This window comes from Myxocyprinus asiaticus, chromosome 11 (assembly GCF_019703515.2).
Source record: "Myxocyprinus asiaticus isolate MX2 ecotype Aquarium Trade chromosome 11, UBuf_Myxa_2, whole genome shotgun sequence".
NCBI lineage: Eukaryota > Metazoa > Chordata > Actinopteri > Cypriniformes > Catostomidae > Myxocyprinus > Myxocyprinus asiaticus.
Window position 1 is genome coordinate 47,824,444 of NC_059354.1, and position 17,767 is coordinate 47,842,210.

The 17,767-nt window shown below is 38.7% G+C and overlaps 1 protein-coding gene across 3 annotated transcripts in view; it reads left to right on the forward strand.

Moving 5' to 3' along the window:
- LOC127448257 (growth factor receptor-bound protein 14-like) overlaps positions 1 to 17,767 on the forward strand; it is a 98,320-nt gene that overhangs the window by 48,090 nt on the left and 32,463 nt on the right. For 2 of the 3 annotated variants that reach the window (XM_051710659.1, XM_051710658.1), the window contains exon 2: positions 7,270 to 7,719. The exons of the other annotated variant lie outside the window; for it this stretch is intronic. In XM_051710659.1, coding sequence (XP_051566619.1) covers positions 7,657 to 7,719 — 63 coding nt within the window. In that variant the 5' untranslated portion in view covers positions 7,270 to 7,656. The remainder of the gene's footprint in view (positions 1 to 7,269; positions 7,720 to 17,767) is intronic. 3 annotated transcript variants of the gene reach the window in all.

The following is a 17,767-nucleotide window of genomic DNA, read 5'->3' on the forward strand; positions in this document are numbered from 1 at the left end:
TATCATTTTTATACCATTTATGTGATAAGTTTTAGCATCTGCTTGACAGTGCTACCACTGCCCACTCTTGATAAAGCTCTCTCTCCTCTCTCTCTCTCTCTCTCTCTCTCTCTCTCTCTCTCTCAACAAATATTTGTATATTCGTATTGCCAAAGCGTTTACAGCTGAGCTGCATACAAACACAGTGCAAAACAACGCACATAATATAATTTTACAAAAATGTCCCCCGATGTCTGTTTATTTAGCAAATTCTGTTAGAAAATGTAGCTCAGTTTCGATTTTGTTTTGATCACAGTGTGGATGCTACCTTGGTTCCTGTGTCTGCCTGTTTCTATTGTGAGTCTGTAGCTTGTCAAGGTGGCTCTGTTTATTTTTAGTCTGCCATAGTGTATTCATTCTCTTTTTAAGGCCAGATAGCATTGCATTATAATCTGCTGTTGTGTTTGTGTTGAGTTCACTGCAGGGTTGAAGTGATCTTTAGTACCAGATAATTGTAGTGTGATGAGCGTGTTATGTGGTTATTACCTAATGTGAATATGCGTTGTGTTCCCTGAGATCTGGATCTTTTCTGTAAGGTCATCATTTTAATTTTGATGCGGTTGATTGTTATGGCCCAGGTCTCACAGTATTACTCTAGCAAGCCCGGGTTCTACTGTAGACCCTGTTCAGTAGCAGACCAGGTCATCTGCATAGAGCAGGGATTTGATTTCTGAGTTGTGTAGAGTGAGACCAGGGGCTGCAGATCGCTCCAGAAATGGTTGCCGATTCATTGTTGTAAATATTGAACAATGTTGGGCTTAAGAAGCAACCCTGTTTAACTCCACATTCCCGGAAATATATCTTGTTCTTTTTGTGAACATTTTTACGCCACATTTGCTTTCCAACCTAGTCCCATAGAAGGAACGTTTCTATAACTGCATTTTTTCAAAGTGATTTTTACTTGGCGCATTTTACGTTTCGCTGCGGTTTTCTGATGAAATTAACACTAGAGGCGCTACAACAATTGTATGTTTTATTCACTTTCACACAAATCATGAGTACAATGGCTGATTATAATGACTTTGTAACCATTCATGACCACTGACATCCCGTACGCCAAACCCTGATGTTAGTGGTTCGTGGTTTGAGGCAAGTAAGCTTTTGGCTGTTGGTGGAGCAGGGGCATATACAATAATTGTGGCCACCCTGGCCCACCCGTGGCAATGCCAGTGGCAACAGGTCCAAGTGTGGTTGATATGGATGGCAGTGATGCCGATACTTCTGTGAAAGATGCTTAGAGTCGTCTGATCACTCAATGAGATCAGAACGCAGAAGGTCAGAGCAAAGCGCCAATACAAATGAGAAAATCAAAACAATCTTACAGACCATGAAAGGAGTGAAAATTGAGGATTTTTTTTCCAGGTCACGAATTGTACATTGATAGGTGGAATTGTGTTAAAGTTGAGATAAAACATAAATGTTTCTAGGGACACTTCTAGATCTGGAACAGCTTTGGAGATTAAAATAGTGGATTAGGTTCCAAGAATCACAAAAGCACTTGGCCGTGCGACAGCCCGCACGCCTCTGTTCATTGCTGAATATGTTTGGTGCACTTCATTATGACATGGCAGTACAGAGTCTCTGGCTGTTAGAGCGACATTTCATTAAGTTTACAGCTTTTGATACCGTTGCAAGGATGTCATGGTCTTGGTCATTTTTTGCTGAGATTTTGCCCATATCACGATGAGTTAGATGAGGGCGCTGACATGCTGTCTTACTAGTGTTGTGTTTAGTGGGACGCATTTTATGAATCTTTTAAATAAGGGAAACTGTTTTTCATTGCTACATGGAGTGTGAGAGGTTGTCTATATTGTTGAATGTTTTTGAAGATTTTTTGTATGGGGTATTTTTTGTATTCTTGGTCCTAGATAAAGAGACAAACAAAGACTTAAATATCAGTTTGTAACAGTTAAAGGATGGGCAAGGAGGAGGCGGGAACCGGCTGAACAGTCAACATAAAATATTATATAAAACTCAACTTAAAACTACGAACACACACACACACATGCAGCGCGGCCACGTGTGTCTCTCTCTCTCCCGAACTGGCATCTCCGGCTCCCCTTTATCTCACTCTCCCGCTGATCATCTGATTCAGCGCCGGCCGTGCACCCTCACGGCCCGGCCACGACCTCCTTCTTGTCACACAGTTGTTAAACTTTTTAGTATCTAAACGCAAACTAGCTATTTATATAAGCAAAAAAAAATTAATAAATAAATAAAATAAATAAATAAATAACATATGGTTGAATGTAATGTCAGGCAGAATTTCATAGATAATTTATTTATATATTATGCTATTTTTTATGTAAAAGTATTAACAAATATTAGAGCTGGGGATCGAAACAGATTTCCTGATGTGATATGATTCTGATTTTGGAACAATACAATAAGAATATGTGTGTTTGTTAGGGAGATTGTGTAAGAAAATGTGTGTGTGTGTTCTTGACCACAGCAAATTTCACTCTATTTTCGACAACGTTGGTTTTCAACCGGATTTACTTCAAGATCCAGATTTTACAGTTGGCATCAAGTTGACAATCCAACATAGCAACAAAATGTTCACAATGAGACACGTTCCACCTGCAGAAAAGTGTTACACCAGAGCTTTATATGAAAATGAGTAACATAAATGAAGCCCTTAGAAATCAAACTGTGAGAAATTCCTTTCCCTGGAATGTTGAACAGATTTCTTAACCTGCTTTGCCACTATGAAGTTCCCTGATGATCTCTGGCTCACCTCTGGCATGTGCTGTCCAGGAAAGCTGACTGGACATGAGTTGGGTTTTCATAGCTGTCAGCTAAACGAATTTGTGTTGAAAGCAAGGAACAGACACTAAGATCTTGCAGTGAAACAGCCCTGTTAATATATCATTTTTCTTCAAATACAACTTTACTGTATGAAAATCTTCTCTAAACCATTTCATACCTACAGCACTTTATTAGGAACACCTCTACACCTACTTATTCATGCGATAATCGTGTGGCAGAAGTGCAATGCATAAAATCATATGTTCAGTTAATGTTCACATCAACCATCAGAATGAGGAAAAAATATGATCTCAGTGATTTCTACCATGGCATGATTGTTGGTGCCAGACGGGCTGGTTTGAGTATTTCTGTAACTGCTGATCTCCTGGGATTTTCACACACAACAATCTCTAGAGTTTACTCTGAATGGTGCCAAAAACCAAAAACATCCAGTGAGCGGCAGTTCTGCAGACAGAAATGCCTTGTTGATGAGAGAGGTCAACAGAGAATGGCCAGACTGGTTCGAGCTGACAGAAAGGCTACGGTAACTCAGATAACACCTCTATACAATTGTAATGAGCAGAATAGCATCTCAGAATGCACAGCACATCGGACTTTGAGGCGGATGGGCTACAGCAGCAGAAGACCACGTTAGATTCCACTTCTGTCAGCCAAGAACAGAAAGCTGAGGCTGCGGTTGGCACAGGCTCACCAAAACTGGACAGTTGAAGACTGGGAAAAAAATGTAGCCTGGTTTGATGAACCTCGATTTCTGCTGAGGTACACTGTTGGTAGGGTCAGAATTTGGCGCCAACAGCATGAATCCATAGACCCAACCTGCCTTGTGTCAACATTCCAGGCTGGTGGCAGTGGTGTAATGGTGTGGGGAATGTTTTCTTGGCACTCTTTGGACCCGTTAATACCAATCAATCATCACTTGAATGCCACAGCCAATTTGAGTATAGTTGCTAACCTTGTGGTAGAATGGGAGATTCACAGCCTGAATGTGCAGCTTACAAATCTGGAGAAATTGCATGATGCAATCACATCAACATTGACCACAATCTCAAAGGATTGTTTCCAACATCTTGTGAAATCGATGCCACGAAGAATTGAGGCTGTTTTGAGACCAAAGAAAGGCCCTACCTAGTATTAGTATGATGTTCCTAATAAAGTGCTCAGTGAGTGTGTGTGTGTGTGTGTGTATATATATATATATATATATATATATATATATACACTATATTGCCAAAAGTATTCGCTCACCCATCCAAATAATTGAATTCAGATGTTCCAATCACTTCCATGGCCACAGGTGTATAAAATGAAGCACCTAGGCATGCAGACTGCTTCTACAAACATTTGTGAAAGAATGGGCCGCTCTCAGGAACTCAGTGAATTCCAGCGTGGTACTGTGATAGGATGCCACCTGTGCAACAAGTCCAGTCGTGAAATTCCTCGCTACTAAATATTTCACAGTCAACTGTCAGTGGTATTATAACAAAGTGGAAGCGATTGGGAATGACAGCAACTCAGCCACGAAGTGGTAGGCCACGTAAAATTACATAGCGGGGTCAGCGGATGCTGAGGCGCATAGTGCGCTGAGGTCGCCAACTTTCTGCAGAGTCAATCGCTACAGACCTCCAAAGTTTATGTGGCCTTCAGATTAGCTCAAGAACAGTGCGTAGAGAGCTTCGTGGAATGGGTTTCCATGGCCGAGCAGCTGCATCCAAGCCATACATCACCAAGTGCAATGCAAAGTGTCGGATGCAGTGGTGTAAAGCACACCGCCACTGGACTCTATAGCAGCGGAGACGCGTTCTCTGGAGTGACGAATCACGCTTCTCCATCTGGCAATCTGATGGACGAGTCTGGGTTTGGCGGTTGCCAGGAGAACGGTACTTGTCTGACTGCATTGTGCCAACTGTGAAGTTTGGTGGAGGGGGGATTATGGTGTGGGGTTGTTTTTCAGGAGCTGGGCTTGGCCCCTTAGTTCCAGTGAAAGGAACTCTGAATGCTTCAGCATACCAAGAGATTTTGGACAATTCCATGCTCCCAACTTTGTGGGAACAGTTTGGGGATGGCCCCTTCCTGTTCCAACATGACTGCGCACCAGTGCACAAAGCAAGGTCCATAAAGACATGGATGAGCGAGTTTGGTGTGGAAGAACTTGACTGGCCTGCACAGAGTCCTGACCTCAACCCGATAGAGCACCTTTGGGATGAATTAGAGTGAAGACTGCGAGCCAGGCCTTCTCGTCCAACATCAGTGTCTGACCTCACAAATGCGCTTCTGGAAGAATGGTCAAAAATTCCCATAAACACACTCTTAAACCTTGTGGAAAGCCTTCCCAGAAAAGTTGAAGCTGTTATAGCTGCAAAGGGTGGGCCAACGTCATATTAAACTCTATGGATTAAGAATGGGATGTCACTTAAGTTCATAACAGGCAGATGAGCGAATACTTTTGGCAATATAGTGTATATATATATATAATCTTCACCAAGCCAAAAATAGTTTTTGCCATCCATAGCACTTTAATGGGAGACCGTCTACTGTGAAGGTCACAGCATTCCCATTTGAGGGACGTTTTACATTTTGCTGTGAGATAAAGCTGTAATTCTTCCCTGACCTCCCCACTGGCCACCCATCTCACAATTGCATTTCCTTATAATATATTTTTTTTTATTAAGCAAAAATAATGTTTCTTTTTTTTTTTTTTTTTTTTTTTCAGATGCCTGACCAATTAAACATGTATTCTCTGTCATTTCTAAGACTGTAACCCTAGAGCGGCAAAACACTTTTGAGATTCAAACTAACCAGATTCAAGATTCAAATAGCTTTATGAGCATGGTAAAACAGAAGCCTTACACTACCAAAGCATAGCAGCATTAAATATACAGTACATACAGTACATACACTAGAAGAAATGATACCACTAGATGAAAACATGCTTTCGCAAGAGTTTCCAAGAGTTTCAAGAGTTTGTGTAGGGGTTAAAGTTTAAACATGTGTTGTACACTTTACTGTGTTTTCAAAGTGCAAGCGGAGGAGTCCAGCTTTGGAGCCTGACACAATTGCATTAGTGAGTCCTGCACGCAAACATGTTGTTACGTGTGAGCTTATAAAGTCAGATGGAAGATTAATTCTATTTATTTTCTTTAATGCTTCAAAAAAGGACAATTTAGCTTTAACCATTTTTGTCATTAACTATTTTATGCAGTGTTTTTACACATACACAATGGCAATGTAAAACTCATCAGTATACATCCTTTTGACCTCTTGCTTCATTTAAGACTAATCTAGATATAGGAAACACATTCTAGCCTCTGCTGAAGAGTACATTAATTTGCTCTCATTAAAATTTGTTGCTGCAATAGGGCTGATTTTGTTTGCTTTTACATAGGTGTTTGTACTGTATGTCTGTAAGAAAAGTCAAAATGAAGAGAAAGACAGCAGAAATAGCATCCTTCTTCAGTAAGAAACCAGCTGATTCTTAGGCACAGGAGAATGACAGGCAGGGTGAGCTAGAGAAGGTAAACCATTATACTTCTCTGTATGTGTACTAATTGTGCCTACTCTGATAAAGTGGAGATGTTTCACAGTAAGTTAATTGGACTGATTGATGGGGCTCCTCAGTAAAGCCCTTTTATCAAAGTTAAAGTAAAGGTCCGTTCACACCAAGAATGATATCTATAACAATAACTATAAAAATAACTATATTAGCGTCCACACCCAACAGATGATAACTTTCTGTTTTGCACGCTGCAGTTACGTTCACAGTCAAGAAAATGGATGTAGATGACCTGCTACTGCTCTACGTTTCGCAAAGAAACCAAAATAAAAACAGACGCACACAACTTCAAATTTGCCGGGCAGGAGTTTCCATTTCGTTCAAGTGTGTAATAAAAAGTGGCGATCCAGTGCTGGAATGTGTTATTTTGAAGATGGGTGCACTTTGTGGCTTGAACCCTTTAAAGTTGGATGGATTTTGATTGGCTATTAATGTTTTTATCTGTTTTTTTAGCTAAAAAAAAAAAACACTCTGAAAGTGATCCCTCTGTGTCGTTATCGTTATAGTTGTGAACGATTATTAAAACTTTATGGTTATAGTTATCGTTCTTGGTGTGAACGGGCCTTAAGGTGATTTAATGCAAGTCTTGCTCTCTCAAGCTAATTGAAGGACCTGGATCAAAAGTTAGTTGTGGAATGGGGAAAAATAGATCAATAGTAGTAGTATCAATGAACAATTTCATTGCATCTTTTTTCCATTCAATGGAAGTGAATGGTGGCAGAGGCAAACATTCTGCGTATCATCTACTTTTGTGTTATGTGGAAGAAATATAAGGATAGTAACAACATGATGGTTATGTTGTAAATGTAGATATAATGTTCATTTCTGGTTGAGCTATTTCTTTAAAGTAGTAAAATTTATTACAGATTATTATTATTATTAATTTTTGGTATATTCTTTTTTTTTTTTAGTGCCACCCCAGACTGATTGCTGGCCCCTGCCTGGCCACCCCTGTATAAAATTCCTAGCTCCGCCACTGGACCTCCCTGATGTTCTAACTATACTCCTTTTTGCGGTTATTTTATCAGAAGTTTCTGCAGGGAAAAAAACATGCTGAGAGTTCCCAAGGCCAAAGGAGGATGAGTCAAAATTTGGACAAGTCTTGTTGCGAGTCTCACATGGACATTGTCTCTGACAGGAAGGTATATATGCAAGTCTTATCACTGATTTTAAAGAACAGACATTAATGCTAGGATATTATCCTGCAAACTTCTCGGCTACAGCTGTTTATTAGCAAAAACTTCACTCTGAGAAATTTCTGAAGGTGTACGGAAGAGATCGTGGCTAAAGAGAGCAGTATGAATTTCAACGCCAGAAGAGTTACACTGCCCGCTATAACACCTCTATGCTTACAGAAAAGGGTATGCACATTTATTATTTGCATAATTGTTTCTTGTATTTTTAATTTTTTTCCAAATGCTTTTAATCTGTTATGGGGTAATTCCTTGACAAATATGAATGTTAAGACACTGTGTATTCTCATTTTAGGAAGAGCAACATTGTCCCTTTTGCTTTATTTTTCTCACTAAGTTCTTACCTCTGTGCAATTACGAAGAAAAATACGGAACACAATTTTCAGTCTTCAATCTTCAGAGCTTCTGTCGTATTTTCCACATTGTGTACACTTTGACGTACTAAAGTGTGGGCACGCTTGACTAAATGTATGCATCTCATTATCTTAAATTCCTTAAAGGCTTAGTAATTTTGTTGACAAAAATAAATTGTGCCAACATGAAGGGGAGTCCAGGGTTGGTTGGCACACTTTTCATTCTGTGTTGGAAATCAATTTAAAAGTACTTATTAGCCTGATTGTGTTTATATACAGTATTGGCAAAGCATTAATACACATAACAAATAAAAATAAAATAGAATTTAAATAAGTTAAGTAATTAATAAAATAAAAGTAATATAAATAATAATAACAGCATACACTATACAATATAAAATAAAATAAAATAAAGATTTAACAAGACCTTAATGGACATAAAAAATACTGTAACATATGCACATAGATACCTCTTGATGTTGATCAAAGCAGTGATTTGTTTCTGAGGCTGTGCAGCTCAAAAATGAATTTTGCTGCAACCGATGAGTAACTTTCCTGGCCCAGTAACACCTGCATTTGATCCGCATCTGCTGAACAGGAAAACTGTGGTATGAGGTTTGAGTTTGTCAAAGTATTTCTCTGTAAATTTCTCTCAATGAAGGAGAAAGTGTGTCTCTGTCTCGAAGTCACCAGTGTCACAGTGAGCATAGACTCTCTCTTTCTTCAGAAGCCATGTTTGTCTGTGTCTGTTGTGATCACTGAGCCTGTATTTGGTGAGTATCCGTCTCAGTTTTGTATCTCTGTGTAGAGATATTCTACAAGATTATACTTTCTGTTTCAAGCTCGATAGCATTCCTATTGACTTTCATTTCCCTAATGGTCCAAATCTGAAATATTTTTTGTTCATTTATTCTAATTTTGTTTAGTTCAGCAGTGCTGGTCTAAAACTAATGTTTGATAGTTGGTTTGTGAGTTTCAGAGCTAGCTGACCAAGGGGACTAGATTTAGGCTTCAACTCCTGGGTTTTAAGGGCTTTACATTGCAGTGTGTTAGGGGAACTTGAATTGACATGCATCCAATATTTGAGGGATAGTTTTGAACAGGTATAAATAGGGGGTATCTGCCCAGTTTGGCCCAGCATGCATTGGTAAATGTTTCTACAGAATTCTACATGCAGGGATTCTATGGTGTTTATCCCATCTAGAGTAATCTGCCAGACAGAGTGGACCCCAAACCTCACATCCGTAAAGAGTAGGGATGTGCAAATCTACCAACTAGAGGTGCACCGATACTACTTGGTATTACTCGTATCGAGCTGATACTGGGAGGTAAATACTCATACTCGGTATCGGTCTCATCATTTCATATTTCCGAGTATGAGTACATTAATATAATGACGCGATTGCACATGTGTGCATAGTGCTTCTAAGGCCAGTTTAAAACATGAGAAACATTTTAATGTGTTTAAACCATTTAAATCTAGAACATTACCTGATACAAGTGGATTCTCTCACATGCAATCGCCTTCTCTCTCTCTCTCCCTCCCTTGTGTGGCGTGAGAGCTCGCATTCCCAAGCGCTTGCCAGTCATCCAAGATTTATTTTTTTTTACGGATAATTCCAAATGTCATTTTGACATTTCATCCGCCTTCTCTCTCTGCACATTTATGTTTGAGGGAGAGAAAAAAGAGCGCTATGATTAGACTCGCACCAGAGATCTTAGCGCCAGAAACACCGCAACTCCAAAAATTATATGCTAAGTGTAAAGACGAAGCTGGAAAAAGTGATGGGAGTTACTCGCTGTCACTTTACTCGCTTTACTTCAGCCCAATAACAACACAGTATAAAGTAATCGAACAGACGCCAAACTCAGTCAGGCTCAACGCAACAAAACCAGAACAATCGATTAATAATAAAGCTGCACTGTTCTCTATGTGAATGTACAGAACAATATGGATAAAATAACAAGCATGAATAACATGTACGTGTTAGCTGGGATACTTTTAAAGGTAAGCTACACCCTATTAAAATCCTGAAGTGTCATTTTTAATGACTGAAAACGCTAATATTGCCAATATCAAGATATCAAATGCATATAGAATGGCATACGTTTACAAACACAAAACTACTAAATCTAGGTACTTGGTACTTGTATTGGCCTTCAAAAATTGGTATCGGTGTATCTCTACTACCAACTTTTGGTTGCTTGAACAACTAGTCAATTAGTTGGTGTTAAGGATAATAATGTATATTTAAGCTCCGTTATGTTCATGTGACCCCGATCAGACACGTTTCAGAGGGATATACGGATGCTAAGCGCAGCACTTCAACATGCTAACTAATGGATATTCAACAAAAATACAAGCTAAAGAACTATAACATCTTATTGCACAAAACTATCAAAGAGAAGTAAGAAACAAGAAAGGCTTGAATACCGAGCTGCAGAGAAAACGGCTTATGCTCATCCTGAACGCAGAATGACACGCTTCAATGTAACCGGAGTGCTTCAGGGCAGTCCTCGTGGCATTTTCAAAAGCGCAGAACTGCAAGATAATGACATCTAGTTCACGACATCGAACCTTTTTTACTGAAACTATTTATTCATGCAGTGTCAGACAGAGTCAGAAAAACACTTTAATCTCTCCACAGCACCTCACAAATACGGGAACAGTTGTTGGATGACTAATCGATTAGTCGACCAACGTGGCACATTCCTTGTAGCCTACAGAGCAAAAATGCTCTACCAAATTGTAACAGGAAAACCTCCTTGGGTAAGTTTTCCCTTAAAGGGATAGTTCACCCAAAAATGAAAATGATTTCATTATTTACTCACCCTCATGATATCCCAGGTGTGTATGACTTTCTTTCTTCAGCAGAACACATTTGAAGAAAAATGGAAAAATATCTCAGCTCAGTAGTTCCTTAAAATGCAATTGGATGGTGATCCGACTTTTGAAAATCCAAAAATCAGGTAGTCAGTATAAATGCCATTGATGGTTAAATAGCATAACCAACTCCAGCGGTTAAATTAAAGTCTTTAAAAGCAATATGACCGCTTTTGGTGCAAAAATTATCAATATTTAAGTACTTTTGAACTATAATCCAACGCTTCCAGTAAGCTTCACAAGAGGGTGGAGATCACTCCTCCTTCTCAATTGTAAACAGCGCTGCTCTTCCGGGTGTGTCGCACGTGCCTCAGTTCTCACGTGTCTCATATGTCAATGCGATTACGTCACACGCATACCGCTGCTGAATGGAAGGATGATTTAGAGTTAATAAAGTACTTAAATATTTATCTTTTTTGCACCAAAAGCGATTGTATCGCTTTGGAAGACATTAAGTTAACCGCTGGAGTTGTATTGATGACGTTTATGCAGACTGTCTGTTCTTTTTAGAGCTTAAAAAGTTGGATCAGCATCCACTTGCATTTTAAGGACCTACTGAGCTGAGATATTTTTCTAATTTTCTGTGTTCTGGTGAAGAAAGAAAGTCATACACACCTGTGATATCATGAGGGTGAGTAAATGATGAGAGAATTAAAATTTTTGGGTGAACTATCCCTTTAATAGCATAGAATGCTCATCGAGATTTCACTTTTAGTGCATTCACTTCCAGACTGAAACCTCCTGATGCGCTGATTTTTAGACAAAGGTAGTTGTAGTGTAGGGTGTGCTTCCCAGAGTGAAGGTGTATCTGGTTTTCTGTATTCTGTTTATGTTTTTTTGTTTTTTCTGGAAAATCATGATTTTATTTATTTATTTATTTTTTTCAAAGTAACTTTTAGAACCCAGTTCTGGCTGTAGTTCTCCAGCAGGCCCAGTTGTTGTTGTTGCACCAGATCTTCAGATAGAGAAGAAATTTCTTTTCCGAATGATTTAGAGAAAGACCAGTGTTGCAGTTTGTTCCAGTAGCACTGCTAACTCATTAATCTATAAGTTGAATAGAGTTGGACTCAAACTGCAGCCCTGTCTCACACTGCGCCCTTGAATGAAGAATTCTGTTCTTTTATTGCCAATTTTAACTTTGCATCTGTTGTCCAAAGACATGGGCGAGCAGGACGAGAGCCAACATTCTCAGAGAGGCCAATAGAGAACATACAACATCTACACATATGGTCCGGAAAATGAGCAGCGCATGCGACAGTATAGTCACAGAGTAATACAGTCTTCATTTATATCAATGTTTCTTGACAATAAATGGAACATATCATTGGACTCTGATGGTGCAATAACCGAAGAAGAACCCCAGAATTAAATTGTTCTTGACCCAGCCCATTAGTGTTTTGCATGCGCGATTTAGCCAACCCACTTGCGCCTAGACTTAGCGCGTGCTTGCTGATGTAAAGGGAGCCAGCTGGTATGTGATAGCTGTGTGATATGTTTAAACCTCACTCCCCTGGCCTCATGAGGCGCACTAGCAACTGACGCTAGAGGCTGTAGCCTTTAGCCTCCTCGTTAGTGCACTCGCCTTCCATGCCGGCTGACGCTGGTTTGAATCCCGCTCGGAGCGGATCAAGCAGGACCGATTACACAGGAAAATATTAAAACTTCATGGCCATGCGTATTGACTTTGCACATATGTCATATCACATAACGTTATGCTTAAGGTTTTGTGCTCTTAAAATAGGGCCCAAAGTTTTCCCCAGATTACTGTTCACACAAATGCCTCGGTAGTTATTATATAATGAGTGTATTAAGCCCATGCTCCAGGTGTCAGGAAAGTAGCCAGTTTGCAGAACCATATTTAAAAAGGTTTAGTAAAGCCTCCTGCATTACTGCACAGCTGTGCCCCAAAATTTCTGTTCTGATGCTGTCTAAACTGCATGCCTTTATGGGGTTTAGTTTATTAAGTGCATCTGTCAAGTCTTCTGGGCTAATCTGATAGTCATAGAAGGGTTTGGTTATTTTTGATTGCGGATTCCAATTGACTTATATTATTTTGTATGTTTTTCTGATCATGAGAAATTTCTTTGAACAAGTTTTTTAAATAGCCTTTCCATAATTTTAAGGCTTTTTAAATTATTATTATTTTATTTAGACTATTTGATTTTCTCCAGAATTTATTATCCTTAATTCTCTCTGAGCTTATAAAATGCTGAACTCGAAATGAATACAATTACATTTTCTTTGGCAGCGGCCTGAGTCACCCGACATCCAGAATTTTAAATGCAGGAAAAACCCTGAAAACGTCACCCGCCAAAGTGGCTAGTAAGAGTGAAGGAGTTACCTGGCACTGCCGATTTCTACCTGCATTTGGCTGGTTGGCGGGTGTTAATTCAAGCCCTGGTCATGTCATGAGGAATAAAATTTTCCTTGATATTTTGACATGTAAGAGGTCGTTGTACAAACTTCCTCTTCAGTCCGAAAAGAGCATTTATTGTTTACACCCTGCAAAAAGAATCGTTTTGAAATCGGCCCCATAGTGACATAGGAATGGGGTGTTCATTTGAATATCCCCACCTCCACAACATAGGTAATCATCTCAGTGAACTGATATAGAGAGCGGCTGAGGCAACTCTGAAAGTGGTACTATTGTTACTGTAGTTTGCTTTTAACAACAAAAAGATTAAGATGTCGAGTAGCATCTTCAAACTGCATCTCATAGCCTTCTAAAGGATCCCAACATTATGAATGAGTGGCTCAAATTTATACAAACAAAGTTCATGAATCTGTCAATGTGAGATCACAGCCTACCTTTGTTCAGCACATTTCTCTAAGGATTCCATTGAGAATCATTATGATTCAGGCTTTGCAAGAAAGTTATAGCCTGCTTAAAGATGTAGCAGTGCCAGCTATATTGACATGACAGTAATGCTGACGAGTAACAAATTTAATACTACTGTTTATTCTATCTGTGTTTTTATTTACACTATATTGCCAAAAGTATTCACTCATCTGCCTTTAGACGCATATGAACTTAAGTGACATCCCATTCTTAATCCATAGGGTTTAATATGACGTCGGCCCACCCTTTGCAGCTATAACAGCTTCAACTCATCTGGGAAGGCTTTCCACAAGGTTTAGGAGTGTGTTTATGGGAATTTTTGACCATTCTTCCAGAAGCGCATTTATGAGGTCAGACACTGATGTTGGACGAGAAGGCCTGGCTCGCAGTCTTCGCTCTAATTCATCCCAAAGGTGCTCTGTCAGGTTGAGGTCAGGACTCTGTGCAGGCCAGTCAAGTTCTTCCACACCAAACTCGCTCATCCATGTCTTTATGGACCTTGCTTTGTGCACTGGTGCGCAGTCATGTTGGAACAGGAAGGGGCCATCCCCAAACTGTTCCCACAAAGTTGGGAGCATGGAATTGTCCAAAATCTCTTGGTATGCTGAAGCATTCAGAGTTCCTTTCACTGGAACTAAGGGGCCAAGCCCAGCTCCTGAAAAACAACCCCACACCATAATCCCCCTCCACCAAACTTCACAGTTGGCACAATGCAGTCAGACAAGTACCGTTCTCCTGGCAACCGCTAAACCCAGACTCATCCATCAGATTGCCAGATGGAGAAGCATGATTCGTCACTCCAGAGAACGCATCTCCACTGCTCTAGAGTCCAGTGGCGGCGTGCTTTACACCACTGCATCCGACGCTTTGCATTGCACTTGGTGATGTATGGCTTGGATGCAGCTGCTCGGCCATGGAAACCCATTCCATGAAGCTCTCTACGCACTGTTCTTGAGCTAATCTGAAGGCCACATGAACTTTGGAGGTCTGTAGCGATTGACTCTGCAGAAAGTTGGCGACCTCTGCGCACTATGCGCCTCAGCATCCGCTGACCCCACTCTGTCATTTTACGTGGCCTACCACTTCGTGGCTGAGTTGCTGTCATTCCCAATCGCTTATATATATATATATATATATATATATATATATATATATATATATATATCTAAGGAACTGTACAGTCAGCTGTTTTTGTTGCAAAGTAAACCATGATCAAGACTACAGCGTGGAGCGGATTGTGCTTATTACACTTACTAGCATTTTTAATCACATAAATGATAGGAACTAACTGTAGCATATAATTGGCTTGGCATGAATCGTGTGTATGTGATAATAATAATTATAATAATAATTATTATTATTTATTATTATTATTTATTATTATTATTCATTATTTTACAACCAGTCTCATCGAATGAACATTTTTGCAAACTAACTTTTATGTGACGAATTAAATGTTTTGCCACAGTTTCCTGGTGAAATTAACACTAAAGGCGCTACAAGTGTTCGTTTTATTCATTTTCACACAAATCATGAGTACAACGGCTGATAATGACTTTATAAACACTTATTTTTCTCAAAGTTACTCACACAGTGCTATGTTATGACATCAAAACCACTACTCTAACACATAATTTGAAAAACGGTTGTATTTTAATGGTTGTATTACAGACTCACATACATTTACACACTTATTCTAGTGTGATTTACTTGTGCAGTAGCTCTCCTGATAGAGTGTTAGGCTTTGGACTCTGAAAGATGTGGTTTGAACCCAGTCAAGCACGCAGGCCAACAGGTGACATGAAAGTGTCATAGAAGTAACACAAGATGATGTGGTTGCTTCAGAAAACTTGCTTTTCATTTCTCATTTTGTTTTTGGACATTACCAGTTAGGTTTGGGTGATGGTTTTAGGGTAAGAATGTCTGTTTTGTGTCTACATTTCATTTGATTTGAGATCACATTTGGTTAGGTTTAGCTTCCATCCAATATTCAACTTAAAAACCTTATCTGATTACAACACCATTTCACTCGCTTTTGGCACACCCTGTTGGACATTTCACTTGGAAACTGCAGCAAAACGTGTAATAAGGCATATAATTTCATTTAGCTAAATTGTTGCCATAGTCACGTAATGTGGTTAGTGAAGTTCCACACACATGGGAACTCCTTCAGTATTATTTAAAAAGCATCTCAGGTCATGGAGTTGGATTATCAGAGTGTGCAGAACTGGAATGTAGTGCAATGAACCCGGGTCATGGTACTATTGTACATAAACACTGGTGGAAGATGATTAATTCCATTTTTACTCCTTGGTGAGAGCAGGTATGTTGGAACTTTTTTTTAATGTTGAGAAATTATTTGTTAGTTTTAAACCATTGATCAATATTAGAGAGTTTTGTATTTATGGAAGATATTAACATGTCCATCTTTATCAGATAAAAACATATTGGTGTCATCAGTGAATTGGATAGAAATGCATTTTTAAGTACAGATATAGATCCTTGACATATACTGTATTAAAAAAGAGCAGGGGCCCTTATACTGATCCTTGGGGAATGCCACATTCAAGCTGTGTCTGAAATTGCATACTCTCAGAGTATGTACTGCTTTTGATGAAGGACACACTGCTTGGATGGTAAAACAGTATGTTCTTTAGGTATGCATGCGAGTAGTACGAATAAATTCCTGACATACTCAATCCAGGAATGTGGGCATTGTCCCATGACCTGAATATATGGCGTAATAACAACAACAGAGATAATAATTAACGTTGGCTTTGTTAAACAAGCACCATTTAAGCACAAGGAACATCTTTCTTGTTATATATGGCACTTATAGTTGAGAAGAGCTGCCAGATTTGAGGTTCTTTGGCGTTCTTTTCCAGCATTTTGAACTTGACGTCACCTCACCTCCCGAGGGATTATGGGATAGTAAAGTATCCAGTCAATAGGCACTTCAGAACCTCGCCGAAAAATAGTAGGTCATCTGGGTATTTTAGAAAGATCTGTGAAAACACCAATAGGTATTTCATTATTTCCATCAGTTGGACTAGAGCCATGGAAGTAAAATGCTTTTGACAGAAGCCAAACTGGTAATGATACAGTGAGTTATGTTGTAAATTACTTTTTCAAAAACCTTTGAAAAATATGGAAGAACAGATATTGATCTAGAATTAAAAAAAAATATATATATATATATTTAGGCTGTTTCAGCTACCAGCAGTACCAGGTTTGGCTTTGGAGTTTGGAGGGGCGTATCAGGTCTTTTGGAGGCAAGGGATGGGTCGACCTGGACAAAAAATTATCAACAGGGATTCTTTTGAATTCAGTAATTTGATTTATTCGTGTGCTCCCACTTTTAATTTTCCATGTACTCTTCATATTATTACGTAGACTGTAAAAAAATCATGTTGTTTTTACAAAAATAATTTGGCAGCTGTGGTTGCCAGAATAATTATGTAAAAAATACAGTAAAAATGTAAACAACTTTACAGAACAACCTGCAAATTTTACAGTTTAAAACTGTTGTAATTTACATGACCATGATGGCACTGTAAAAAAAAGAAAAGAAAAAAAAATCTGTTAAATTTACAGTAAAAAAAAAAGTCATAAACTTGATATTAGCCTACTGAAACTGTAAAAATCTGCTTTTTACTTTATAAGGTATTTGTTGTAACTACAGAAGAGCACATGATGACATGAAGTTCACCAATAGTGGCTCTTCTAGGAGCAATGACCAATAAACATGTAGAGACAGTGTTCAGTGTCACACAAACACTAAACACCATCAGCATAACACATGTAAAATTAAAATAATGTAATAAACATTAACTAAACTACATCAAATATAAAACCCAATGTATGTAACTGTTATTAATAATAAGAAGAAACATAACTATTCCCATAAAATATAATGAAATGTAATGGGTCACACAGGGAATTGTGGGAAAGCTCGATTACTGCTTTATACTGTAATTTTAACAATACTTTGCTGTAAAAAGTAAATGTACTCTCTTGCTAAACATGTAATTTTTTTTCCCATTAATTATACAGGAAAATCATACTTTTTCAATCTAAAAAAAAAATTTTTTTTACAACATTTTGTTGTAAAAACTACTGTATTGTCTTTTAAAATATATA